This window comes from Coregonus lavaretus, assembly GCF_964263955.1.
Source record: "Coregonus lavaretus genome assembly, chromosome: 37".
In the NCBI taxonomy this organism is placed as follows: Eukaryota; Metazoa; Chordata; class Actinopteri; order Salmoniformes; family Salmonidae; genus Coregonus; species Coregonus lavaretus.
Genome location: NC_140024.1, coordinates 6,048,584 through 6,076,374, shown reverse-complemented (window position 1 = coordinate 6,076,374; position 27,791 = coordinate 6,048,584). Strand labels below are relative to the sequence as shown.

The 27,791-nt window shown below is 43.4% G+C and overlaps 1 protein-coding gene across 1 annotated transcript; it reads left to right on the top strand.

Annotated features, from left to right (window-relative positions):
* On the top strand, nt 1-27,791 carry LOC311111230 (cyclic AMP-responsive element-binding protein 3-like protein 1). The gene is made up of 12 exons (XM_084153946.1): nt 1-330; nt 10,080-10,284; nt 16,138-16,304; nt 17,145-17,229; nt 19,155-19,312; nt 19,864-20,013; nt 20,205-20,263; nt 20,813-20,881; nt 22,953-23,052; nt 23,439-23,568; nt 24,379-24,628; nt 24,856-27,791. The coding sequence occupies exons 1-12, from the start codon at nt 229-231 to the stop codon at nt 24,890-24,892; spliced, it is 1,512 nt and encodes a 503-aa protein (XP_084010072.1). The 5' UTR covers nt 1-228; the 3' UTR covers nt 24,893-27,791.

Below are 27,791 nucleotides of genomic sequence, written 5' to 3'. Positions count from 1 at the left end.
CTCACATCATAATAACGCATATAAAATCTAAAATAGTATCTTAATAAGCACAACAACCTATTGAGTCGGGGGATGCATAACAAAATTATAGTTGTATAAGAGACAGCTCAGAACAGAGTAGCCTAAAACAGCTGCTGTCATCCGTTTTTAACATTTTAAACTATTTACCTTCTATTGCTTTTGTGAAAATATATTTTAACATAGAATTTAATTATAGTAATTGCACTTATGGACACCATTCTGGACAATTTCGCCCCGGATAAACTTTTCCCCAGTGCCAACCTGTTGGACCTTGAGGATTTGAATGAAGGGGATTTTCTCAACAATGTGGTATGTGCAGATGTTAATTTTTCTAGTCTACATATTATCAACACTTATCTTTACGCACATAGTGATTGACAAACTGTAATGCAACGTAAATTGTGTGTCGCTGTTATTCTCCAGATTTGTTGATCTATTATTCGGCTGTATGCCTATAGCTTATGCGATTAATGCTTCAATGTCTACGGTGTCAGCAGTGTTCTTCTGTCTCGATTGTGATAGATGTGTTTATTATGCTGTAATAACCTGATTTATGGATGAATTAAACTGTGAGTCTGCACTGCAAATATCCAATGCACGTCAGAGAAAGGTGCTGGGTTCGTCACATGCGTGTCTGAAACGATTACGAAAGATAAACAGCCGGCATGTATGCTACTGCTGTTTAATTTGCTTAGCTGTGTAATTCAGCAAATTCTCTTTCCCAATCGTGCCGGACCTAAAGTGGGCGTGTTACGTGTAGTTGATCCTGCTCATGCATCCGGCTTCAGTGCATTTGTAAAGACTGTTGTGACAGATGTGAAAACGATCACACTTTTATGATGGCCCTCAATAAATGACTCTGATCCAATTGAAGAGAATATTCCCCATTTCTTAGTTAAGTTAAATATTCAGCACATTACATACAGGGATCAAGAGTAAATGTCACTGGAAAATGACAAACTGTACCAAGACTAAACATCCCCACCACAAAGAGATGAAGTACAGAATTGTTACTAGGTGGTGGAAAACTGGACCAACCAATGGGCTATTACAGAAGTGGTGAGCAATCAGGAAAGGATCCCATTAGGCTTTGTATGTTCCATGATGACTCATTCTTCTGAGGAGAGAGTGGTGGTGGTTTGTATCTTTAACTACTCCCCAATGGTCAATGTTTCATCATATCCAGGCACCTATATAAAGGCTATACAGAGGTTTAACTGGAAATGCTTCACACAGATGAATGGGAAATCATGTGACATAATGGCATTCACACTGAATCCGCACATCAGCTCAACTAGTAATGCACTTGGGACACTTGAGGATGAGGGTGCTCTCAATGGGGATTTGATAGACTTATAATGGACCCAGATGTCCCTCCAAGCTGTGAGGGTATGTAGCAAGCCTGGCCCCTGGCCCTCAATGGCTTGATTGTGGTGGGGCCTTTCTAGGGGACAGAGACAGGGAGGAGAGGACCAGTCTGTCTTTAGTGTGAATAAATTCAGATTCTAGCAACTGACTGCCGTCTCAGTGCTGTATGAGAGTGAATGAGGCTCTGTGTGTGTGCAGTGAGCACCTCTCACCGGTCTGCCACTGCTTCCCCCTGCACAGCACTCTGTTGAAGCCCCTCTGTAGGCAGAAGCGATGAGGTTCAGGCCGGGGCCTCTTCAGTGAAAGAACCCTTTTATACCTTTAAAGATTACAACAAAATGACACACTGACAGCCTTGGGGGAAGGGGGAGGCAAGTAATAGGCAGTGTTTGTTTTACCAACTATTATTGGGGTTTAAATATAGGTGGGTCATTTAAGGATTTCAACTGTTTAAGTTTCTGTGTGCTACTTTTTTATTTATAGCTTGGAGTTAGAATTCCATGGCTGCCTTGGGGTTTTCGTATGCTGCTTTTGATGACACTCTTGCCAAGCACTTAAACACCCTACATTTTAGGTAATTGCATGGGTGGGTAAATCAGATAAGCTGCAGGCTATTGTGTAGCTGTTAAGATCAGAAAGTGTGGCCACATTACCGAGGATGCCTATGGTGTGGAGATTTGCATATTCTTGTGAGGGTGTTCATTCCTTTTGTATGGCTTACCGACTTTGTAATGAGTTTGCAGGTTATCTTCATATTTGGCAGTCTGGTCTATCCCACTGTATTTAAATTCCTATCAGATAAAAGGTCAGTAGCATACTGTAGTTAACTACAGAAGTTAAATATTAACTTGCATGGATGCACACAATGGAACTGCACCTGCAAGTGCCGCATTGCAAGTGTGTGTCTGTGTGTCTGTGTGGAAGAGGGGTGATCCCAGCTGGCAGGTGACTGGCCAACACACCTGGGGCCCACACAAGCCAGCGGCTAGTTCTGCTCATAGGTGATGGAGCGTGACTGGGCATGCCAAAAACTCCAGCAAGTCGGGGCCTTGCAGTCGAGACACACTAATGTAGAGTGGGGGTGGAAAGGAGATTTTGGCAGGGGGAGGGGGTAAAGGGCCCATCTAGCTGCATTCCTTCTCACTAGGTTCCTACAGGGACTCATTGCTCTGAGCTTCCTACTGCTGTTTTTGGAGCCAGTCCATAATGGATGGCTATGACAAAGTTATGTAATATTTTGAAAATTCATGCATGCATGCAAAAGAAGCCAGACAGAAACCAGTCTACCAAAATGGCTCTTAGATCTTCACAATCATTTACACTTTCTGCTACATGTGTTCTCTGCTAAGGAACATAAACCCCAGCTACAAACTTCCACTTTCAAGTGGTCAATAAAGTGATTCTACTCTATAACTTGATCAGGTGTGACAAATTCAGACAAAATGCTAGTATATAATAGTGTATCAGTCAGTGATTAGTTTTATTATAAATCAAGACGACATTGAATTTCCTGAGTGACCTAGTTACAGTTTTGACTTAAATCGGCTTAAAATCTATGGCAAGACTTAAAAATGGCTGTCTAGCAATGATCAACAACCAACTTGACAGAGCTTTAAAAATATTATAAGAATAATGGGCAAATATTGTACAATCCAGGTTAGCTCAGCTGGTTGAGCACGGCGCTTGTAACGCCAAGGTAGTGGGTTCGATCCCCAGGACCACCCATACACAAAAAATGTATGCATGCATGACTGTAAGTCACTTTGGATAAAAGCGTCTGCTAAATGGCATATTATTATTATTATATTATACCCAGAAAGACTCACAGCTGTAATCACTGCCAAAGATGATTCTAACATGTATTGACTCAAGGGGTTGAATACTTTATTTTCCATTAATCCAATGTTTTCTTTTCCAGTTTATTTTCACTTTGACATTGCAGAGACATTGTGTAATCAAGGTGTGTGAATACTTTCTTAAGGCACTGTTCTGTAAATAATAATGTGTGTCTGTCATGGAAGGCTCAATAAAGAGAAACGTGATGAACTAAGATGTCATGGGAAAGATGAAGCATTCAAGGTGCTATTATCAGTCCTTCAACTGTGTCTCTGAGGTGAATAGCAAAGGTGTGGTGGTGCCTTTCAGTCAGGTGAAGAGCACACACCCTGGAAATAAGCGCTACATTTTGCAGGCTGTGATCAATTTAGAAAGCATGTACTGTCAAACCAGTCAGTGTTTTGTCTTTGGTGATGGTGCGTGCCTCATATATTGTCCTCACTGAATTGCTAAAAATGCCGGTCAAACTTGTTTAAAAAAAACATTTGCCCATGTCTATTGCTCTTAGAAGAATAACATCTGTAGGCCCATGAAAATGTGGATTTTAGAACATCTTAGAACCAGAAATGATGTGTTCTCTATCAATATACATTTGAAATAGATTACATAATGGAGCCTCCAGCTATATTATGGGCCTTTCCGAAATAGTATATTGATTTAGACATCTGAACAAATCTGAACTGGACCTAGCCTATAGCCTATTTTCAGGGTAGTTCTCATGTACTTTATCTTATTTCTGCATGAGTATTTCCTTCACCCATTTCCTTCTCATCACATCCCTGAAGGTATCACTTTGTTTACCATCTTGTAATAAGAGGATCATGCCCATTGTAGTTGAAGTACCCACCCATCCTCCAAGCTTACAAAGAGTCAGATATCTGCAGCATTGTATCATAAGTCACCTTATGAATGTTAGCCTTGTGGTTTCCGACTAGCCTATATGGTACTAAATGGAACTGTGAGTTGTTTGGCTTATCGAGTGTCCAGAGACAAGTAGATATGTCTATTTAATCTATTTTATTTTGTATAATAGGCTGGTGGGCAGTTTTCTCAGTCTGTAAATCAGTCCACTGTTGTAGTGTCTGGTGACCAGCTCTGTAAATGAACAGAAGAAGACAGACTTAATCTGGAACACATTGTTAGGATGGAGCTTTCAGGGATAGATTTCAGGGAGAGGCATGCAGGACACATAGCAGGGACAGTTCTAGGCAAGTCTTTTTGTCATATCCACCTACACATCTCTATGACTGGCTGTACCGGTCAGACAAAACCTGTCTGAAAAGCCACATTCCATGTTAGTAACCAAATTAAGTCAATTAGCTATCTGGCTCATTATCTGTTTATGACTTATGATTAGAAGGATTAGACTAAACAGGGTTGTTATCACCTTTGAATGACTGTCATACTGATATGAATTGGATTCAAATATAACCGTTGGATTCCTGTTCCCTGACCCATTTCGACCACAGTTAATTCATACCATGCCTCGCTGGTTCTCTCAGACTGAGTCAACATTGTGGACTGGTGTTAACCTTTGCTGGAACAAGGCTGTAGATTCTTTCAAAGCTTCCAATGGTAATTTTGATTATTCAAGAAGATAGTAATTGAAGTTCACACTTTAGTCTATTAAGTGCTTTAAGGTCCATTATCAGTCACAGGAAGTGCAACATGCAGTGAGAAATGGTCATTGTCTTGAGTGGGAGTCAATGGGAAAAGCAGCAACTAAATTACAGACTGCAGGACCAAGCTGAGCACAGGAAACTGGGGACAAACAGTCAGAGAGAGAATGGTTGGGACTGTGAGGTTGCAAGCTGGAGATAATATTGAGAAGTGATTAAAGTGACTTTAGTTTTGTAGTCCACTTGGTTGGCCACAGATGCCACAGCAAAGTACAACTCCAGACTCTCAGGACCCTGGAGCTTCAGTGAGAAGGTGATCCCCCTCAACAATAATATTTTCTGGGCTTCCTCTAATCTATCACAGACTCAAAATGGATCCAAACAGTCCCTTAAAGGTCAGGAAACCAGTCAGAGTGACACACAGAAGCCTGTCTCCAGTGGTTGTGGTTTTCAAACCCCTCTGCTTGCTAAAGAAAGCATCTGCACTGGAATTAAGAAACCAGGCCTTTCCACTCAGGGAAAGTGGGGGATGGGAGCTCATGGGTCTACTCTATACTTTAGGGTGCTCACTCGCTGCTCATGCAGAGGGGAATTCAAGCCATGGGACTGCTGACTGCTGGCTGCTGCCTTAACCTAAACACTAGATGAATAAATTAAAGTGAGGAGCAGGAGTCAGTGAGTGTCAAGTCTGGTTGATTTGAGAGCTTCAGAAATACCAGTGATTACATGCATAATACAGTATGTCAAGCAGTATGTAAATTGTGTCTAATACACTTATGTCATTTTGTTGGACCTCATTGTAATTCTGATTTAAATGGAAGCGCTACTTCCAAATGTCTTCCTCAAACAGCAGGTAGTAGATGAGAATCAGGGGATGTGGAGTACATTCAAAACCTCCCTGCACCTTTATCCTAAGGGCTTCAGGTGTGTACACTTTAGCATTATGCACATCAATAGTAAATTGTAAAGCATCAGATGCATATCAGGCTAATCTTGTAGCATCTGGTCCAATTTGGGAGCCAGCGGCAATGTGACAAGCGAAGACATGTGACCAGGCCCTTAAAGTTGCAGATGTGAACATTTGGAGGCAGCAGTCTCAAGTCCAAATGTTTGCACTTACTTAAGAGGTTTTCATTGGAGGTCAGATTAGGTCAAGCTGTCAAAAGTGAACTTTATGGATCACAGCTGATTTGAATGAATATGCTTTTCGCTTGGCATTTCCTCCTCTCTTGTACTAATGTAGCATGTTTCTTCTAGATATTCTTCCTGTATGTCAAACTTAACGTAGCCCAGATCACAACAGTCATATTGTGCTCATGTTCTCTGTTGATTTTCAGTTTTTAACTGCATCCTTAAGCACCATTTTCCAAATAATAATTGTTCTTATAAATATGCTAATATGCTGCTTCTATTCTTTCTCCTCTCACAACAACAAGGGCAAATCTCCACAGACCAGCCACATTTGAGCTGCATAACAGTAATTCCTGTAGATCTGAGAGTCTAGCAGCTTTCTTGGCTTGGGCCCCCGGCCCAAACTTTTATTGGCCGATTTATTTTTCCTTTTACAAACGCACATTTTCTCCTGCTGCTGAGCTGCTCCATGCGAACCTTGCACTCCAGTTTTCCTTCTGCAAGTGCCTGGCTAATTTGCATGCTTTGCTCTGGTTGGTCACAGAGCTGACATAGTTTTTGTATCACCAGAAGGAATGCTGAGAAGCACATTGGTATTACTATGAGCTGCTTGACTTCAGTGCAGCGTTTACTATTTCTACTGCTAAGACATTTATTTATGCTTTCTTTTCACCAAATGTGATACTGTGTGCCAGGAGAGAGTGCAATACTTGATATGATTATGCCTCACTAGAAATACTAGCACCACTTCAATGATAAGAGGGTAGGTTTATAGGGCTTATTTAGTGTGTGGTAGAATGTCTAGAATGTTGCAGATAGATATGCTAACATTCCACCCTTTCTGAACAAGCCAAACAAAACACTTTCCTTGTTTGCAATCACAGTTAGTACAATACTCCCAAGAATTCTGTACATTTATCCCTGTGCCTGTGGTTTCTGAAAAGACACAATTTGGTTTCCAAATTCATAACTGCAGAGGTCTTCTTGCATCTATTATCATAGTTTGCTTTAAAGGGCAAAGTGTTTAGACAGGCTGCTAGGTATCTGCACAGACAAAGCTCCGGAGCCTAATTGCTAAGGCGGTGATGTAGAGTAGGGAGTCGAGTTTCTCTGGAGCATTTTAACCTCTTCGGTTCCTTATAGCATAGTGGTCTATCTTTCTCTCTCTCAGCCACAGAGAGTTTTAATGAGAGGGCTTCCAGAAAGAGTAGCACCCAGCAGCCCTTCCCCCTCTAGGGGGCTTCCTGTCTGTCCAGACCTGTACCAGCTGCCCCAGATGGAGAGATGGGCCAGCGAGGGCTGAGGGAACATCTGGGGCAGCAGAAAGGGTCTTTTCTCCACCCCAGACAGGGAAGATATGTTTCCCTCAAGGTGCTTAAGTGTGTTTCTCTTCCCATCCCATTCTGACAGACCACTGTAATTATTGTCTGCCATCATCACCGCTAAAATGATAGACGAGAGAAGAACTTGAGTGCCAAAACTATAATGAATTCTCATGACCTGTTTGCTGTTCAAAAAGCAAGCTTTCTCTGTCTCATTCTAAGCTGAGAATCAAAATGTTCCCTCAATCATTTTGCATGCAATTACCATCTTGGTATGACTTGGTGTACTTCAAAGCCTGCTGTGTGGTGCTTTAGCCACAACATAATTAGCAATCTAGAGACAATTTCATATGAGGGGCAACTCCCAAAGAACTGTGATATTTTTGGCTTTCCTGCTTACATTTCTAGTGGGTTCATGTGCAAACAATTGTCATTGTAACTCCACCAAGAAAAAGTGTAATGTTATTTTTATTACGTCCCAAATATGACCCAAATTCAATAATTGGGTCTCCTTAAAAGGCTATTTAAGTGCCATGAGGGAGAAAAGGCCCCTCTGTCTGCCTCTGAAATTCCACATCCTGGTCTCTGGGGTGCTGAGGACAAGGCCATGTGAAACTTTTGAGGGCTTGCATCAGCAACGGTTGCATCATCATCACCATCACAGACTGAACCAGAGTACCGAGAAACTCTAGCACAGGAGCATGCGCTGAAGTGATATTGTGTGACTTTATGAAATAGTTTTCAATTTGTTTGTGTATTTGTTTGTTTTGAAACGGCGTGTTCATTTTCAAAGGAGCTAACTCCCCAAACCAAATTTCTAATTTGCTTCGGAAATTCTGGCAGTGATCCAACGGAATGAGGCTACAACCTGCAGCCCGCAAAACCAACCATTTATCTGGTTAATATACACATTGTGATTGTGTTTGTCTTTTCCAACCACCATAATGGCCACCTTGTTCTTGGCTTGGTAGTGAAACATATCACTCAGTTCAATCTGGATTATCTTGGTCCGCAAGCACATCCGCCACACACAGTGCACAACAGGAACCTCCTGCTGTAGATGAAAGGTTCTGGGTGGGACTGTTTATTCTGTTGCGCACTCAGCCATAGTGGTTAGTGTGCCTGCTGACGGCAATGGTGTTGCATCAATAAATAAGCCGGATCATCTAGTATTGCCAGTGTGCCTTTCTTTAGCATATGCTGCTCTCGACTGACATCAGCTCTATTTAATGGTGTTTGATATCCGGTTAAGTTTTGTGTACATAGATAATGTAGGAGCAAACTAAGGAGAGTGAGCCTTTTATGGACTCCCTTGCACTTTATCCCAATCCTTATCATGAGAACATGACAAGTAGGGTGAATGTGTAGTACTGATTGGAATTGATTCACCTCCACTAGGAAGATCATCTCAAAAGGTCTAACACTGTTAGGCCTAAATACTATCAACAAATGTAGATATTTTGTTTGTATGATGATACAGCCTTCTGTGGAAACACACACATGGCCAGGGCTTGATCTATGTTGGTTTTCCTGTCACAGAATTCACAATGTTTAGGTGTGTGAGAGGCCCAGCACATGGTGAAACAGGGATGTCTTTGGCGCTGTAGGCGGCGTACTTTGCGTTCTGTTTGACAGCTGTGCAGCTCTCATGCCTGGGTTACAGGTCACACCTCAGACACTCCCCTCTACAGCAAACAAACTGCCCCACAGGTCGCTGTACTGTGAATAGTTGCACATGTCTCATACTTGTAAAGGTATACAACTCACATACTGTACATTGGTGAGGGACATGAACAACTTTCATCTCTTTGATAAGAGATGGAGTGATGGTGGCTCTGGAATTCTATTCACTGTGATTAATGTCAACCTACCTTCAAATCCATACCCAGAAGCAAGCATTAATGTGCAATTGATGTAATTAAAGATGTAGATATGTTCAAATGAAACACAAATCTCCACAAATTGTCTTATTTTCAGGGTGATTCAACATGTCTCAACATGTCTGTGATATTGATGTCCTTCAATGCAAATAATGAAGCCCTTCAGGCTCTGGATTGACTAATACAGTCATACATGTATTGACTCCACAGTGCAGCTGCCATCTATGGGGTTTCTATTATTTCTGAGCTGTAATTAAATGAATTTTTTTCAACCAGATAATGGGCCTGACATAATCTGCATTCTTCACATTACGTTTACTGTTGTAAAAATGCATTTTATAACAGCTCTAGCTATTATTGTGTTTCCCCTCTGCATATCATGGGTGATATAAAGTATTTAGAGCATAGCTGTTACACATCTGGGAAAACGTGTGGAGCCTGTTGGCCTGTTTTTAATTATAGCTAGTCATGTTGGTCATTGTGCCTGACATGCAATTAGTGGTATGTGTTGTTGGGATTGATTAGGCATAGCTGGTTTGAGAGGAGGTGGAGTGTAGAGAAAGTATATGTGAACTGGTCTGTAATGTGGAATACAGGGGTTATCTAAAACAGCACAGCCAGAGTACCAGACTGTGTCCCTAGGGATTTTAATAGAGCTGTTCTGATTCTGCACACCAGCAGTGACTCACTGTCTGCTAGCTAAACTAAAGTAGTGGAAAAACTGAAGCATGCACTGGTGGCCTAATGCATAGAACCCAATGACTCCATGTGTGAAATGGTATGACTCATACTTCCAAGAGCAGGCCTACATTTGTATATTTTGGTATGGGAGTTGTTTACATAATTTTCTGATTAAAGGCGGTCCGATGTGATGAATGTTTGTTGGTGATTTTGTTTTGCAGCACTTCTCGGAGCAGATGGAGGACTTCTCCAACGAGCTGTTCAGCAGCTTCTTTGATGACCACCTCCTGGCCGACAGGAACCCACTGCTGGACATGGAAATGGACCCACCCAACCCTGACATCCAGCAAGAACACAGCTACTCCCTGAGCGGAGACTCTGCTCCCCAGAGCCCCTCCATGTCCATCAAAATGGATGAGGAAGCAGGTATGAAAATAATTATTTTTGGTTCTTCTTCTTTGATCTTGTTCATCATAAGTTCTCTTCCTCCCAGCTAATTGGCAATGTATTGATGCTTTGGCCAAAATAAACAAGAAACAATACATCTACAGCACAATGCTTTGGCTAAATATTACTTCAGGACCAAAACAAGAGATCCACCAGCAGGACTGCTAGGGGTACAAGGTCTTTAGTCTGACAGTAGTATAAGTCCTACGTCACTAGAATAGCTATATCCGATCTATTTCCTCTTGTATCCGCGCTCTCCGCTCCTGCCCTATCTCCTGACGCTCCCGTGCCGCACAGAGAACCCATCCAAGGAGCCGAGTTCACATAGTACACTCCCAGCCAAGCCCTGCCCACCCTGGAGGAATCAAGGAAGCAAGTCAGGGGATTCCAGGCAGTCAGCCAACACACACATACACACACACACACACACACACACACACACCATGTGGCTTCTGCAGCCCTTGCAATGACTCCAAGCTGCAAATGTTTCTCCTTTCTTTCCCTTGTGCTTGGGGCCAGTGGCTCTCAGAAAGGGTTGCGTCACACAGAGTTTGGGCTTAGAGTAGACTGAATGCATGACATTGGACTAAACAGTGTGTTAAAAACCACAGTCTCACACATGGAACGTTAAATCACTGGCCCCAAAAAGAATACAGGAATCCCCAGTAAGATGTATGGAACAATGGATGGAATCCACAAATGGATGGAATCTAATGAAATCGATTCATTTGGGATCATGGCCACATACATTCTTTCCACTGAATGTCAATATGAAAGTGTGCATGTACAGTCATGGTCAAAAGTTTTGAGAATGACACAAATACTAATTTTCACAAAGTCTGCTGCCTCAGTTTTCATGATGGTAATTTGCATATACTCCAGAATGTCATGAAGAGTGATCAGATGAATTGCAATTAATTGCAAAGTCCCTCTTTGCCATGAAAATGAACTCCAGCAAGCGCCAGGAACGTCTCCTAAAGTTGATTCAGCTGCGGGATCGGGGCACCACCAGTGCAGAGCTTGCTCAGGAATGGCAGCAGGCAGATGTGAGTGCATCTGCATGCACAGTGAGGCGAAGACTTTTGGAGGATGGCCTGGTGTCAAGAAGGGCAGCAAAGAAGCCACTTCTCTCCAGGAAAAACATCAGGGACAGACTGATATTCTGCAAAAGGTGCAGGGATTGGACTGCTGAGGACTGGGGTAAAGTCATTTTCTCTGATGAATCCCCTTTCCGATTGTTTGGGGCATCCTGAAAAGACCTTGTCCGGAGAAGACAAGGTGAGCGCTACCATCAGTCCTGTGTCATGCCAACAGTAAAGCATCCTGAGACAATTCATGTGTGGGGTTGCTTCTCAGCCAAGGGAGTGGGCTCACTCACAATTTTGCCTAAGAACACAGCCGTTAATAAAGAATGGTACCAACACATCCTCTGAGAGCAACTTCTCCCAACAATCCAAGAACAGTTTGGTGACGACCAATGCCTTTTCCAGCATGATGGAGCACCTTGCCATAAGGCAAAAGTGATAACTAAGTGGCTCGTGGAACAAAACATCGAAATTTTTTGTCCATGGCCAAGAAACTCCCCAGACCTTAATCCCATTGAGAACTTGTGGTCGATCCTCAAGAGGCGGGTGGACAAACAAAAACCCACAAATTCTGACAAACTCCAAGCATTGATTATGCAAGAATGGGCTGCCATCAGTCAGGATGTGGCCCAGAGGTTAATTGACAGCATGCTAGGGCGGATTACAAAGGTCTTGAAAAAGAAGGGTCAACACTGCAAATATTGACTCTTTGCATAAACGTAATATAATTGTCAATAAAAGCCTTTGACACTTATGGAATGCTTGTAATTATACTTCAGTATACCATAGTAACATCTGACAAAAATATCTCATAACACTGAAGCAGCAAACTTTGTGAAGACCAATACTTGTGTCATTCTCAAAACTTTTGACCACGACTGTAGAAGCACAGCACTACCATAGCAGTCAAGTTCACAAACTGTCGACAGAGCAGAGGCACCCAGAGAGCACTGCTGCCAATGCAGATTTGATTCCCCCTCCCCTTTGCCCCAATCACTGTAAAAAGCCCATTGTTAAAGAGGTTGGCTGTTAAAAAGGGGTGTCTAGCTGTTTTACTGCTCTCCTCCTAGGTGTAATGTGTGGAGATCAAACTGCCATCCCCTCTCATAGCCTGGCTAATGAGCTCCCAGGCCCTGCCCCAATCCACTCAGATTCTGAGTGAGGGGAGTCCCACTAACTGTACTGACCTGCCTGTAAACTTCAAAGGCAACCCTGATGCTTCCTCAGGGCCACGACACAGGGGACAATGCAAATAGTCCAGGTAGCCATTTGATTAGCTGTTCAGGAGTCTTATGGCTTTGGGGTAGAAGCTGTTAAGAAGCCTTTTGGACCTAGACTTGGCGCTCCGGTACCGCTTGCCGTGCGGTAGCAGAGAGAACAGTCTATGACTGGCGTTGCTTGAGTCTTTGACAATTTTTAGGGTCATCCTCTGACACCGCCTGGTATAGAGGTCCTGGATGGCAGGAGGCTTGGCCCCAGTGATGTACTGGGCAGTACGCACTACCCTATGTAGTGCCTTGCGGTGGGAGGCCCAGTATTTGCCATACCAGACAGTGATGCAACCAGTCAGGATGATCTCGATGGTGCAGCTGTATAACTTTTTGAGGATCTGAGGACCCATGCCAAATCTTTTCAGTCTCCTGAGAGGGAATAGGCTTTGTCGTGCCCTCTTCACGACTGTCTTGGTGTGTTTGGACCATGATAGTTTGTTGGTGATGTGGACACCAAGGAACTTGAAGCTCTCAACCTGCTCCACTACAGGCCCGTCGATTAGAATGGGGGCGTGCTCGGTCCTCCTTTTCCTGTAGTCCACAATCATCTCCTTTGTCTTGATCATGTTGAGGGAGAGGTTGTTATCCTGGCATCTCACGGCCAGGTCTCTGACCTCCTCCCTATAGGCTGTCTCATCATTGTCGGTGATCAGGCCTACCACTGTTGTGTCGTCTGCAAACTTAATGATGGCGTTGGAGTCGTGCCTGGCCATGCAGACATGGGTGAACAGGGAGTACAGGAGGGGACTGAGCATGCACCCCTGAGGGGCCCCCGTGTTGAGGATCAGCGTGGCAGATGTGTTGTTACCCTTACCACCTGGGGGCAGCCCGTCAGGAAGTCCAGGATCCAGTTGCAGAGGGAGGTGTTTAGTCCCAGGGTCCTTAGCTTAGTGATGAGCTTTGAGGGCACTATGGTGTTGAACGCTGAGCTGTAATCAATGAATAGCCTTCTCACGTAGGTGTTCCTTTTGTCCAGGTGTGAAAGGGCAGTGTGGAGTGCAATAGAGATTGCATAATTTGTGGATCTGTTGGGGCGGTATGCAAATTGGAGTGTGTCTAGGGTTTCTGGGATAATGGTGTTGATGTGAGCCATTACCACAGGGGGGCGGTGGTAAAGAGCGTTGTGCCAGTAACCGAAAGGTCGCTGGTTCTAATCCCCGAGCCGACTAGGTGAAAAATCTGTCGATGTGCCCTTGAGCAAGGCACTTAACCCTAATTGCTCCTGTAAGTCGCTCTGGATAAGAGCGTCTGCTAAATGACTAAAATGTCAAATGTAATGACCAGCCTTTCAAAGTACTTCATGGCTACAGACTTCATTTAGGCAGGTTACCTTAGTGTTCTTGGGCACAGGGACTATGGTGGTCTGCTTGAAACATGTTGGTATTACAGACTCAGTCAGGGACACGTTGAAAATGTCAGTGAAGACACAGTTGGTCAGCGCATGCTCGGAGTACACGTCCTGGTAATCCGTTTGGCCCTGCGGCCTTGTGAATGTTGACCTGTTTAAAGGTCTTACTCACATCGGCTACAGAGAGCATGATCACACAGTCGTCTGGAACAGCTGATGCTCTCATGCATGCTTCAGTGTTGCTTGCCTCGAAGCGAGCATAGAAGTAGTTTAGCTCGTCTGGTAGGCTCATGTCACTTGGCAGCTCGCGGCTGTGCTTCCCTTTGTAGTCTATAATAGTTTGCAAGCCCTGCCACATCCAACGAGCGTCGGAGCCGGTGTAGTACGATTCAATCTTAGTCCTGTATTGATGCCTTGCCTGTTTGATGGTTTGTCTAAGGGGATAGCGGGATTTCTTATAAGCGTCTGGGTTAGAGTCTTGCTCCTTGAAAGCGGCAGCTCTACTCTTTAGCTCAGTGCGGATGTTGACTGTAATCCATGGCTTCTGGCTGGGGTATGTACGTACGGTCACTTTGGGGATGACGTTATCGATGCACTTATTGATGAAGCCAGTGACTGATGTGGTGTACTCCTCAATGCCATCGGAAGAATCCCGGAACATATTCCAGTCTGTGCTAGCAAAACAGTCCTGTAGGTTAGCATCTGCGTCATCTGACAACTTTTTATTGACCGAGTTAATGGCGTTTACTGCTTTAGTTTTAGCTTGTAAGGAGTCAGGAGGATAGAATTATGGTCAGATTTGCCAAATGGAGGGCGAGCTTTGTACGCATCGCTGTGTGTGGAGTAAAGGTTGTCTAGAGTATTTTTTTCCTCTGGTTGCACATTTAACATGCTGGTAGAAATTATGTATGAAAAACTGAAAACTCTCTAGGTAAATAGTGTAGTCTACAACTTATCATGAGATACTCTACCTCAGGCGATCATCCTCTGAGATGTGAGCTACTGAATGTAATGTAATGTCTAGATACTGTACATAAAATGACCTGGATGTTCTGTTGGTTTGCATTCATTATTTGTGATGACATGCCAGTTACAGATAGTGGTGTCCTTGATCGCATTCATTCAGTGCATCCTGTTGCTTCACTGATGGACTCTTCCCTTAGAAATGCCAAGGCCTCATCATAATATTGCCATGACTTGTTGATGTAGAATCCTAGGGAGTTGTTACGACTGTAAAATAAGTATTTTTTTTGGTCATGTAATAAGCAATATTTCACTCATCTTACAGTCCATTATTTATTGTGTTTAGCAAAGTGAAAATGTAATCTATTCCTTGTGGACAATTTAGGATGTTGCCAAGGTTGCCAATACTGTAGACTTTGCTGAGTGGATTGAAGATTTTGACGCCACTTCGGGTTTCCCCCGTGGGGTAAAGTCTGTGGACATAAAACCCCAGTGGGGGAGGGATTTACACCCTCCCCATAATCAGTCTCCCACTGCTCCCTTTCCTCTCCTCTCCATGGGATTCTCGCCCACACCCCAACCTGTCTTCTGTTAAGGAGCACAACTTGAAAGCCTGCCTACTACCTTTTTATAAGCCTCGGTAATGTTTTATCGATCCAATCGGGGTGCCAGCAAACAAATGAGGGAAAAACCAGGCTGCTAACGAGGACCCCTGGTTGTGAGTGCTTTTACTCCTGACTTTGAAACTGCAGTACGGTCCCTCTTCAGGAGAGGCTTTGTACTCAGTGGCCTCTCACTGTTTGCCATCTTCACAGAGGTTATTAACGGAGGAGGAAACTCATTTTGGAGGCAGAGAGTCCTCTAAGTTTAAGCTATTGGCTTTCACAATCAGCTGCTTCGCATTAGCCCTGGATCATAAAGAGGATCCATTCTGTAGATGTGCGTCACACCTGCTGCTTTAATGTACACTGATCTCTCACCCAACCTTGCTCACCTCTAGTAGTGTCCCAAGGTGTCCCTTTGAAATACACAGGGGGCTTCTTGGTTTGAGCCCCTGATGGTCTTCATGTAAAGTACTGTATGTTACAGAATGGCTAGTTATGTAATGATATCCCTGAGACATACAACTAATTAGTTTACCCTGTCTTTTTTTTCTTCACCCCAGAGTTTGAAGGAATGTGGTCTTTCAGCCAGGACCTGACGGCCATCCTGGTAAAGCAGGAGCCTGATCAACAGGCAGAGCCTTCCTCTACAGTCCCCTTCATGGGGAACTCATCCTTCCAGCCTCTCAACCTCGCCCCACCACCTCACAGGAGCTCATCGGAGGATACAGTAAGAAACTGCAGCCATAGAACCTATCACCTAGAACCTATCCTAATCCATTACTACGGAAAGCGTTTTTCCTACTTGTCAAGAGCTATGGAAGACTAAGCCTCTTTATAAGCCATAAGGCTCTCTCCTGGCTTTCTCCTCTTCAACTAAAACTTGAGTTGTTTGAAGGAGAGCTATGAATTTCAAATTTGGAGTCTAGTGTTTTGCTGGAACAGCAGCCTAAAATCTAATTTCTGACACAAAATGTAGGTCAAAATGTGATCATTAAAAGGAAAAGAAACTGAGGTTGTAAGTGGAGGAAATAAACCATTCACACAGTGCACCCCTACAGGACCAGCACTGTGACTCATGCATCATTGTCCATGGGAGTAATTCATGGTTTGTGGGGCTGAGGTGGGGCTTAGCAGTCAGATGTGAACCCCAGCACAGCTATTACCAGTTAACACTGGTTCCCAGGCCTATAGCCCTGTACACATGACTACAGTACCGTTTCTTTTCACAATAGTTATTTTAGTTTGAACATCTTCAAATTCATAGGATATTTAAAGTTCTGTGAATATTTAGGATTAGGGTACGGTAATCCAATTTGTTCCAGCTGTAAGAATGAACTATAAAAGTCTCACCCTTGTAGCCCAATGGCCTCCAAATGGTGAGTGTCCTGGCTACATGGTTCCCAGTTGGATCCCTTCCAAGAACCATTGGTGGAGATGGATTCCCTTTCTTCAGTTATATAAATAGTTTTGAACCGTCTTCAGCTGTGTTTACTGTCAGAACCACTTGGAATGTCTCTTGTCATATACAAATACTAGGCTGTTAATAATATTATTTCTCTTATTCCAGGGCTCCAAAGAGTTGAACCTCAACCCCACGCCCGCAATCAAAGATGAACCCAGAGAGGTCAACCAGTTCCTCAACATCCCTTCAGGTGAGAACCATTACAATAAGCAAGATTACATTAAAGACATTCAAACATCATTAAGGGCTTATGTATCCAGCTGTTCTAAGAAAGGTTTGATTTTAATCATTTTAACTTAACATTCATTAAAGTATTTAGATGCCTCAGTTTCTTTTGAGACCTTTACACACTCAAAGACCCACCTCTCATCTTAAAGGTTATGTGCAGGTGTCACAGGCGGTTACCTCCAGTTGATTCTGCCATAGTGCCTTCTACAAGTGTGTTATTTATACGGGGGTAGAAAAACCCAACATGAAGCGTGCGTCACAGTGACTCACTACAGTGTATTCCTGATGACACACGACCGGTGACCCCTCTTCCAGACAGTGGTCTGCATGTTATTTCTCCTGCATGTTCTATCTCTCTCTTGTTCAGCTGAATTAGTCAATATTAGTTCAAGTGATTGTAAATGGATAGGCTGTGGTGGATGGGAATAACAATTACTGCAAGCAAGTGTGACACATAATGAAAAGTGTTGCTTTTTATGTATAGTGTGTTCTTTTCCTAATAGGTATTTCACTATGAACCACTATTAGTGATGGCTCATTTCAGATATTAAGTGTTTCCAATTATAGCCTGCTAGCTTTTCCTTTTCCATTTTTCTCCTACACATACGAGACGAGACTGTCTCTGTTCATTCATGTAGTCTTTTTCTGATCTAATTGCTAATGAAGGTAGATGCAAAAAGCCCATTGAGTAGCAAAGCTGCAAGTATATTATTAGAGTAGTGGTGCTGGTGATTGAGTGTTGATCTAACCAGCTAGGTAGGATTCTGTTCCCTCTCCTCTTCTATCCCTTCCTCAAGAAAGGCAATATTTTTAGTTCTGCACACTAATGCCTTTTTTGATGTGGCAAGATACTATCTGGCATTCGCATTTTCAATATTTCTGTCTGGAGCACCAGATTGCCCAATCTTTTTAAAGAGTGTATCAGAGAGTTAGGGAATGACTTCCCTCAGCAACAGAGGGATTCAACTGGAGTAGAAACTAGAACTGACCAGATACACCTGTAGAGATGCAGCTGGACCTGTTCAGCCACCAGCCTGCAGATTAAAGTAGCCCGGTTAAAGAGACACTTTTACTGGTTCAGGGGTTGCAGCGACGGCCTTCATGGTGCAGAGGAATACCTCCATATAAGACTGAATCCCATCTGGTTGACCATAAATCTTATATTCAGTAACCACAAGCCAGCAGCAGCACATGTCCAGTCTAGCCCTGCCTCCCTCCACAGAGTGCAGTCTGAACAATAACGTCTGCATTGTGTCTGCCTCTGCCTTTGACAAAGCCCATTTTCTCCCATTCTTCACCTCCGTTTCCAGTAATAACAGAATAAAACCTGGGTCCTGTGTACTCTGAACTCAGACCAAACTAAATGCATGGGTCATACCAGCATGGGTCTGGCCTGGTGTTTGGGAACTATGTCGGGGGAAATTCTGCCTGGCACAGATATCTTAAGAAAACACAGTCCTCACTCCATCCCTGTATGAGCTCAGTTCAGATACTTACACAGAGGCTTACTGCTGACAAGTGGATGGGAGGATGGGATCAAGCAATACGAATAAGAGTAGCACTGGCTGCCTTACTTACTGGAATTAAGTTGTCTCTCTGTTTGAACTGGCTCTGTCCTGGAAGTCATTTGCCATTTTAATTATGGACGTCTTGGCAAAACGGACCGTTTTATGAGGTCTGGATTTGCACCGCTCCTTTCCACTGTTTAAGTTAAATTAACTATTTTCAGCTCGATCTCACACGACAGATGAAGTCAGACTTTTGTCCCCTCTGTCTCATTATACAGTGACTGTATATCATCATGAGGTTAGATGGGCAAAGGCTTTGAGCATATGGGTCAAGTGATGCATTTGGAACCCTATTTTCTGCCCCCCCCCCCCCCCACAGATGATCAGCTGCAGCTCCCCCCAACCCCTCCCAGCAGCCATGGCAGTGACAGTGATGGATCCCAGAGCCCCCACTCCATGCCCCCTTCCAGCCCAGCCCGCCTACAGGCCCGCTCCTCCGCTGCCATATCCTCCTCACCCCTTCTTACCGCCCCACACGTAAGTACTGAGGCCGTCCCACTCGCCACACCCCCCAGCAGCATACCGTTTGGCTTTTGGGAATGGTGCCAATCAGAGCAAAAGTGGAAGATAAATGTCCAATGTGTATTTGTGTGTACATTAAGTTGTTTGTAGTGTCTGTGGGTGGGTGTGAGTGAGAGTGAATGTCAGTGAGTACATTTGAGTCAGTGTATGTGCATGCAAATGCAGTGTTACAGTATCTAAGCCTAAGGCTGATCTGTGGTATGTATGCCTTTCCTGATGACTTTGGGCTGTGCTGTGGATGGTTCCCTATCAGTGAAGGAGGTTCCCCGGCCTAGCTCCAAGCCCTTCCCGTCAGTAGAGTCAGAGCCACCCACGATGAGCTGGGCTGCAGACAAACCCAGCTGCTGGACATATTAGGAGTTCATATCCACATCCTCACACTGACCCTGACCAGCACCTTAGTCGTTTCATTAGGACCTGCCCTGTTGTACAGAGATAATACACACAGTACCATAGATTCCCCAATTCCTAACCAATTCATAAAATGTGTCTTTATTTCTCCACAGAAGCTACAGGGCACTTCAGGGCCCCTGATGCTGACAGAGGAGGAGAAACGCACCCTGATCGCTGAAGGTTACCCCGTACCCAACAAGCTGCCCCTCACCAAGACCGAGGAGAAGGCACTGAAGAGGGTGCGCAGGAAAATCAAAAATAAGGTACCCACCCTTACATCCTGGAAAGTAAAATGTAGATTCAGTCAAGAAAATCTATTTGTAACCGCAATACTTTTTTAAACCTGTAATCTCAAAGTAGTGTTTCCATGGGGAATATTCATGTTTTAATATCCTCCCTTTTATCATATGAGCTGTTATTGATTTGGGGAGCCCTCTCTCCCTTCTCTGTCTAGATATCTGCCCAGGAGAGTCGCAGGAAGAAGAAGGAGTACGTGGAGTGCCTGGAGAAAAAGTAGGACACCATCCCCTTTCCTGTCTGCCAACTTTTTTTCCTCCTCTCTCTTCGTCATCCTGTTCTCCACTTCTTTCATTTCTCCACTCCTTCATTGTTTGATTGTTCCTTAGCTAATGCCAATGGCGTTTGTCCATTAAAGCATGTGGTCACACAGGGCCATCTGAGTCACACACAATCAAACACTCCTAGTCCACTCTAGCAAAGGCCTCTGGAGAGCACTGTTCTTTACCAGGAAACTTTCCATCCATGGTCATTGTTGTTTTTTTAGTTAATATGTAAGACCTAAGTACATTACAGAGGTACAGAGGTTACTATAGGATTACCACTATGCCTCCTAGGACCACAGACTGTGTTGTGTTAGCATCCAATATTCAAGCACTGTATTTCAATAGCCCATGTTGTCTGTGATTATCAAGAATGTATATTCCAAATAGTCAGACAGCCAGTCAAACAGCCTAATTCTCCAGCACAGCAAGCATTTGTCTCACTCTTCTATGTTGTTCTAGGTGCAGATTGAATGTCTGTATGTGACTTTGTGTCTTACAGGGTGGAGAACTACACGTCTGAGAACAGTGACCTGTGGAAGAAGGTGGAAACACTAGAGAGTGCTAACAGGTGAGCCATGACGTTGAGTGAAAGACTTTATGTGTGTGAGTGTGTGCATGTGTGAGCACGCTCTGAGTGATGCAAGACGCATCCCTGAACCACCAGTTTAAGATTCAAGCAAGCCTTGGATAACTTTTTCTATTCATGATACCTGTCTTTGATTTGACTGCTACTCAACAGTGACTACGACAGCCTTCATTAGGTGGGACATTTTCACAGTGTTGACCATTGTGCAAATGCAAGTTATTGGGCTCAATAAAAGGCATCACAGACTACACAGACTATACTATACTGTGCCAGCCTTTAATTTACAATGGGCATTTAAAGTTGCTTGGATCAAAGTAACAGCGTGACAGTATACCTCTCCCTAATTACAGCACAGAGTGAACCATCTCAAAAAGTGCTCACTCGAATCTGCCTCATAATAATTTGAGGCCTGAGAAGGAAACCACAGGCCTCCTACAAAGACAGATCCCTCTGACTCAGCTCCTAGCAGGCAGTCCAAATAGAACACACAGGAGCCAGCTAGCAACAACTTGTGGGGCGTGTGTTCCAACAGCATATGCCTTGGCTGGTAAAGAGAGGACAAAATGGGCTTATCTGTCAATGCACGATGGCAGCCCAACAAGCAATCTGTTGTCCTAATGTACTCAAGTTTATTTTTTTATTTTTTTACTGGTGATGTATGCATCTTGCATACAGTTAGCTGGATACTAGGTGCATGCTGTACTTTAAATTATAAAGGCTGAAAAGGTTTGGTTCATGAGGAGGGCCAAGGTAGCTCTTGAGAAGTTGAAGGAGTCACAGAGTCCCTCATGCAGATGTTTCCCAGTCAAGATCTACTAGTGTTTTTCTTTTTCTTTTACACAGTCTATTTTAGTCCCTTGGGAACAATATGGTTTATAGATCACAACTGTGTAATCACTGACCAACCGTGATTCAATTCAAACGTGATGATGCAATGGACATTCCTCATATGGGACGTTAATGTTCCATTTCCAGAGATTCCATGAGAATTATCCTGTTAAGATTTGACAAAAAATATATAATCACCTTCATATCCAAACAGACCATTGTATGAAGCTCTTCTTCTATCAGAATATACTGTATTTTCAATCTCTGGTATTAACAGCATGCAAATTGTTATAGTGTATCTGGGGTATCCCAAAGGACCAATATAATGTTAGTATAGCTGTTTGCATGTGTTTAAACTTTATACAAGTGTTATAGTCACATATTGTGGTTATGGCAAATAGTTTCATGGTGTTTGGGTAATGTGAAGGCCAACACTGGATATGTCTTTTCTAGCATTAGTGTACAACATGCTCCCTCTCGTGGTGAAAATATGAAAGTTCACCTGGTTTTATTTCTTATTGCAGCCCGACCCAACACTCATGCCTGTCTACCATTCAGTAATTAATGTCTAAAGAGGGAGAGAGAGAGAGAGCGAGAGAGGGAGAGGGAGAGGGAGAGGGAGAGGGAGAGGGAGAGGGAGAGGGAGAGGGAGAAATGTATGGAGGAGGTAGAGTCCGAGTGGGCGTCTGCATTGCTAGTGGTTTTGAATTGCTTTCTATTTTGGCAAAGCTTGTATTTTGTGGTGAGGGAGAGACTGTGGGAGCATGGCTCACACACTAGAAGTACAGATGTCTTATATAATTTCCAGTTCTGATTCCTCAATGTGTTATCCTCACATGATCTTTTTTCTCAGAGATGAACTTCAATGTCCTGGATGCTCAGAAGAGCCAGACAATTATGATTGTTTTTGTAATTTTTATTTTATGTTCAGTCTTAGTTGACTTTGTGCTCACTCTAAAGTCATGGAAATAGCCAGATGGAGAGGGATAATTTTTTGGATTTACAATACATTTCTGGGAAATTTCACTGTCAGTCATCTGTGCGTGTTTGTGTGTGTACTATTTGCAAGGCTAGCCTTGTGTTATCCAACAGCTGGAGCTAAGCTGGATGGTTATGGAGAACATGTTTTAAGTTCACATGAGGATCAGTATTGTAGATTCTGTAAGTGAATACAGTTGTATTATTAGTCAATCTGAAACATGGATTCTCTACCTCCTCTCTCCAGAACTCTACTACAGCAGCTCCAGAAACTCCAGGCCCTGGTCACAGGAAAAGTGCCCCAATCCTGCAAGATGGCCTCAACGCAAACAGGAACATGCCTTATGGTACTTTGCATACTATTTATTCTCATACACACATGCACCATCATTCTCACTCTCCTAAACAATGCAAAATCCCATAAAAATGTGGGGATTTTTCTGTGCTCCCCACTGACTTAAAATACTGTGCGTTTAGTGTTCCGTGGACCGGATAGTCATGCCTGTCAAAAATGGAAAATGACTGCTTTGTTTGTGAAAAGACTCACTGCAATGGACAGGGTCACTGGCTTATGGCCTGCCCTACTTTACTATAACACACTGAGGCGACCCCATAAACTCAAACTGGCAAAAGCCTTCTCAGCTGGAGAACAGAACCTCACTAGCACACTGTGCTCATGTCGCTCATGTTGACCATGTGCTTTTGTTGATGGTTTCTGGTTCCCTCCCGCCAGGTGGTGGCGCTGTGCTTTTTCCTGGTGCTGGGCTCCCTTGTGCCTTGTCTGCCTGAGCTCTCCTCCCTGTCCCATACCGTGAAGTCCTCCTCGCCCCTCCCCTCGGCTGATGTCTACACAGCCAGCCAGGGTATGTCCCATACCCTTCACCTGTCACCTAGAACAGGGTTTCAGGAAACTCGGTCCTGGGACCCCCATGGGTGCACCTTTTGGTTTTTTCCCTAGCACTACACAGCTGATTAGAATAATCTAAGCTTGATGATGAGTTGGTTATTTGAATCAGCTGTGTAGTGCTAGGGAAAAAAACTAAACGTGCATCCAGTGGGGGCCCCAGGACCGAGTTCGGGAAACCCCGACCTAGAATAGTCTACCATCTACAGCATGAGAAACACAAAGTCTTTAGTTGGTTGTCCCATACATATCACATATTTTCAGGTCATATGTTGCTTGCCCGCCAGCATTTCTGGAAATAATGTAAAAGGGAACATTGTGTAGTTGAATAACACGTCAATGTGGCATTACATCTTATCTTGTAGTATTTCAAAAGCAACAGACTCAGGCGAGTATGTTAGCTGAAATCACAATATCCTTCTGTTATAATATTCAGCTTAATGACCACAAAATGGAAATCATACATGGACCTACTGACTACTCAGAATTGGTTGGTGAGGGCTGGGTTGCTTTAGAAACCTGAGGTCAGCATGGCACAGGAAGCTGTAATGAGTTGTTCTCCCTGGAGAACTCACATGATCGTCATACACCTGCTGAATAAAGATGACCATCCTGCTCAAAACCATTCCATTCTTCAAAAGAAACCCAATTTTGACTGTTTGTTTAAAAACAATTACAATATAGGGATGGTTCTATGTTCCTTTGTAGTGTTTGAAGGACCAAGGCAGTGATTAACATCCTCTATTTGTCTCTGTTTGTGTCTGTTTAGTCCGCTCCCGCAGCCTACTCTTCTACGACGAGAGCTCCTCGTTGGAGGACGGTCACGGGGGCTTCCTGAAGATGGAGGGGGACGGCTCGGAGGGGGCGCCCCTCGACTACACCGAGGACCGGTCGGCACGTGACAGCCACGGAGGCGAACACGAGAACACCAAGTACCTCAGCAAGGCTCACTCCGACCCGGTGGACTACAACAGGACCGGCGCCCAGTTCCTCCAAGAAGAGCCGCAGTACCACAAAATGTAAGCTGAGGCCAGACAAGTAGGGCTGTATCTGTGTCTCCATCTGTGTTTATGAGAGGATTCTCACAAATTGCACTTCAGAACCAGGGACTCATTATTTTATCAGTGCTCCTTGTAATTACTCAAACATCAACAAGAATAATTTATTTGAATGAGATTGTAAGGTTACCAGAGTTTGCCAAGTGGTGTATGTTGTGATACTGATGGACTATTTCTCCCCTCCACAGAGAGCCAAACCCTGAAGGAGGAGCAGAGTACTTTTAACCTTTAGGGGCGGAGCTGCCAAAAACACACAGCTCTCCAGACACCTTACCCATGTGGATGTGTAGTGACACTACGGCGCCCCCTAGTGTGCCATCCCCAACCCACCTCTCCCTGCACTCCCTGACCTCCTACAGTAGCTCCCTTGCCTTCCTGTTCCACCCCATTCCCTGAAGTCCCACCCGATAGAGTGGATGAAGAGGGTATGTGAAGAAGATAGAAATGATGGGCAACTCCAATCAAAGCTCCACAGCAACTTTTCATCTTTGACTGCTGTGTTTGACTGGAGGCATAAGCAGGGTGTGTGAGAGGGGCTTGAATTTAGTGACTTGTTGAAACCTCTGTGTGCTATGTGTGTCTGCCTGCACTTTCAAGTGCGTGAGTGTGGTTGCAGTGCTTCTGCGCAGATGAAGTGGTCCTCAGATTCCATCACACTGTTGCTTTTTCAAGGACTGCAAAAAATATTTAGAACACATGGGGTACTTCAGGTGAAGGGTGAAGCGGATCTTTAGCAAATTGGATTGGAGGGTGAGGGGGATAGGAATACGGGGGCCTGTATTTACAATTCCATTTGTTCTGTTATAGAAATTCCCTCTCCTACTTTACAATTGGTAATGCAAATCTTTTAATACATACATTCCAAAGATTGTCCTCCATTACCTTTCGCTTAAGCGCTTAAAATGGACTCTAGTGCCTCATGCTAGAATTATACATCATTCAATGGCATTTCTTGTCCCATAATGTTTAAGCTTGTATATGCATTGCACTTTTTTTTTCTTCAGGTCGACATTGCAAGCTAATGGGTATAAGTGCCTTCAAACTCTTTCAGTTTTTGTATTCTCACACCATCCACATGGGGTTGTTAATTGTATTATTTTACTCTTTATGCAATCTAAATCATATGTAATATATACGTATTCTTGGCATCAAAAAATAGCATATTTATTTTATGCAAAAAAATATTGTGAACTTTTCTTTTTATGATATCAATTATGATGTAATGTTTACATGATCTTGTTGTCTTAACTGTTACACAGTTTGTCTGTTTTTGTATTTATTTCTGTATCAAGAAAGTTTTGTATATATTGAAAAAACGTGAACAGGGACAATCAGTGTAAATACATACCAAGGGTGTACAATACTCCCTCACTGGAGCAAAGCCTTCTCTAGTCCAAAATACTCGGAAAAACTGCTAATCTTTACAAAAATCTTAGTCAATACACTACCAAGAGAATACATTTTCTCCACAAAAAAATGAATGAATATCATAATTATGCCAAAAGTCAATTCAGGCCTAATGTCATTGTTAATGTGAAAATAGAGTATATTTTAAATTGAATATCAAACCTCAGAATCGACTGCGGGAAAATAAATTCCATCACAATTTACAGTAGTGCCCAAAAAACAGTTCACTCTAAAGAACACTATTCTGTTGATAATGCTTCTGAAAAACGTTAGTGACTCCAGCAGCAATATAATACAAAAAGCTTTTCATGCAGAGTTATTGTTGTGAAAAACCTTGTTACATTGAATAGAAGATATTCTGGTGTTCCCTCCTCTTCCTGCTGTGTTGTTTGAGGGCGCGAGAGGGAGGGAGAGATTGTGTAAGGAGTGCGTGGGGCGGCCCACTGACGCTCAGTGAGATTGCGTAATGCTAGGTAGGAGGGTGTGAGTACACAGCCCAGGCTCTGTGGAGGAGGCATGGAGGATCTGGGTCAGCCAGTGGCCTTGGAGTCTTATCTTAACATCCAGTCTGTTGCTTTTCATAGATTCCATTTGCTTATTCACAACTGTGTCTTGTCTGTGAATAATCAGGGGAGGCCAGACTCACAATCCTGCCATATGAGTAATATGTATTTTACCCTAACATGTCATTAGATTTGCATTATTCATTTTCTGTCAAATGGTTTGTAAAATCACAACCTACCCTATTAATCAGATTCATATAATTTATACATTGGTTTTGATTCCCTGTTGTCACCTGTCATATATCTTAGTGCACATTACCTGACCAATGTAGAGTTGGTTAACTGAGTACACTGATAATGTGTGTATATTGAAAATGTAGATTGCTTCCTGTCAAAATACTGTTGGTCTATGTTTGTCCTTTGGTTTTATTAATAGATGTTTAACTAAGGTTCAACCAGATGCTCTGGATGCTGACCAGCCCTCACCCACTTGCCTTCTATAAACACACCTTTTACTGATCAAATGGTTGCTTAGTTGTTGTCCCCCCCCCCCCCCCCCCCCCACACTCACGACCCAAACCCACCCCAGCCCCATCTACCCTACCTGCCCCACCATCTTTAGGCTGTCTTAAAGCAGTACCTGGGATAAATGACTGCTACTCTATATTCTATAATCTGTCAAATGTGCTGATCTTGAACAGGCTCTTTGATGACTGTGTCAACACTAAACCACTGTGATCATGCATAACACAATAAATCAAGTCAGACTATGTTATCTGGTTGAACCAGGGTCAATCTTTTGGAATCCGTCCCCCAAATGTGTGGTAAAAACCTGTTTCAAAACCTGTGTGAGGGATTTTACAAAGCTATTATAATTCAAAGTGAAATGATGCAAATCTTACCAAACATTCCATGTATTTGTTGGCGTTCTTACATAATGTGTGCCCTTTTGTACATAAGAAAAAGTTAATACTTTTGCTGTAAATAGGGGGATGTATTTTTGTATTTGAAATGTATTTTGGTATTCACCTGGCGCCTTTGGGAAGGAACTGGCCAGTTGCTGACCTTTCACACTGTGGCTGTACATTAAAATGCATGTATTTCTGGGCAAGCCACAGGAGCCTCTCTGTATTGCCTTTCTGTATCAGTCTCTTTAAAAGTAGTTAGTAAGTAGCGTTAGTATCAAGCAAAATATAAAAATTGCATCAGCATAA

Excerpts from the sequence above, each read along its gene's own strand:
- LOC311111230 (XM_084153946.1), top strand. The coding sequence starts at position 229 with ATGGACACCATTCTGGACAATTTCGCCCCGGATAAACTTTTCCCCAGT. Across the intron at positions 16,305-17,144 it reads GGAGCTCATCGGAGGATACA|GGCTCCAAAGAGTTGAACCT; the intron begins GTAAGAAACTGC and ends CTCTTATTCCAG. Across the intron at positions 20,882-22,952 it reads ACACTAGAGAGTGCTAACAG|AACTCTACTACAGCAGCTCC; the intron begins GTGAGCCATGAC and ends TCCTCTCTCCAG.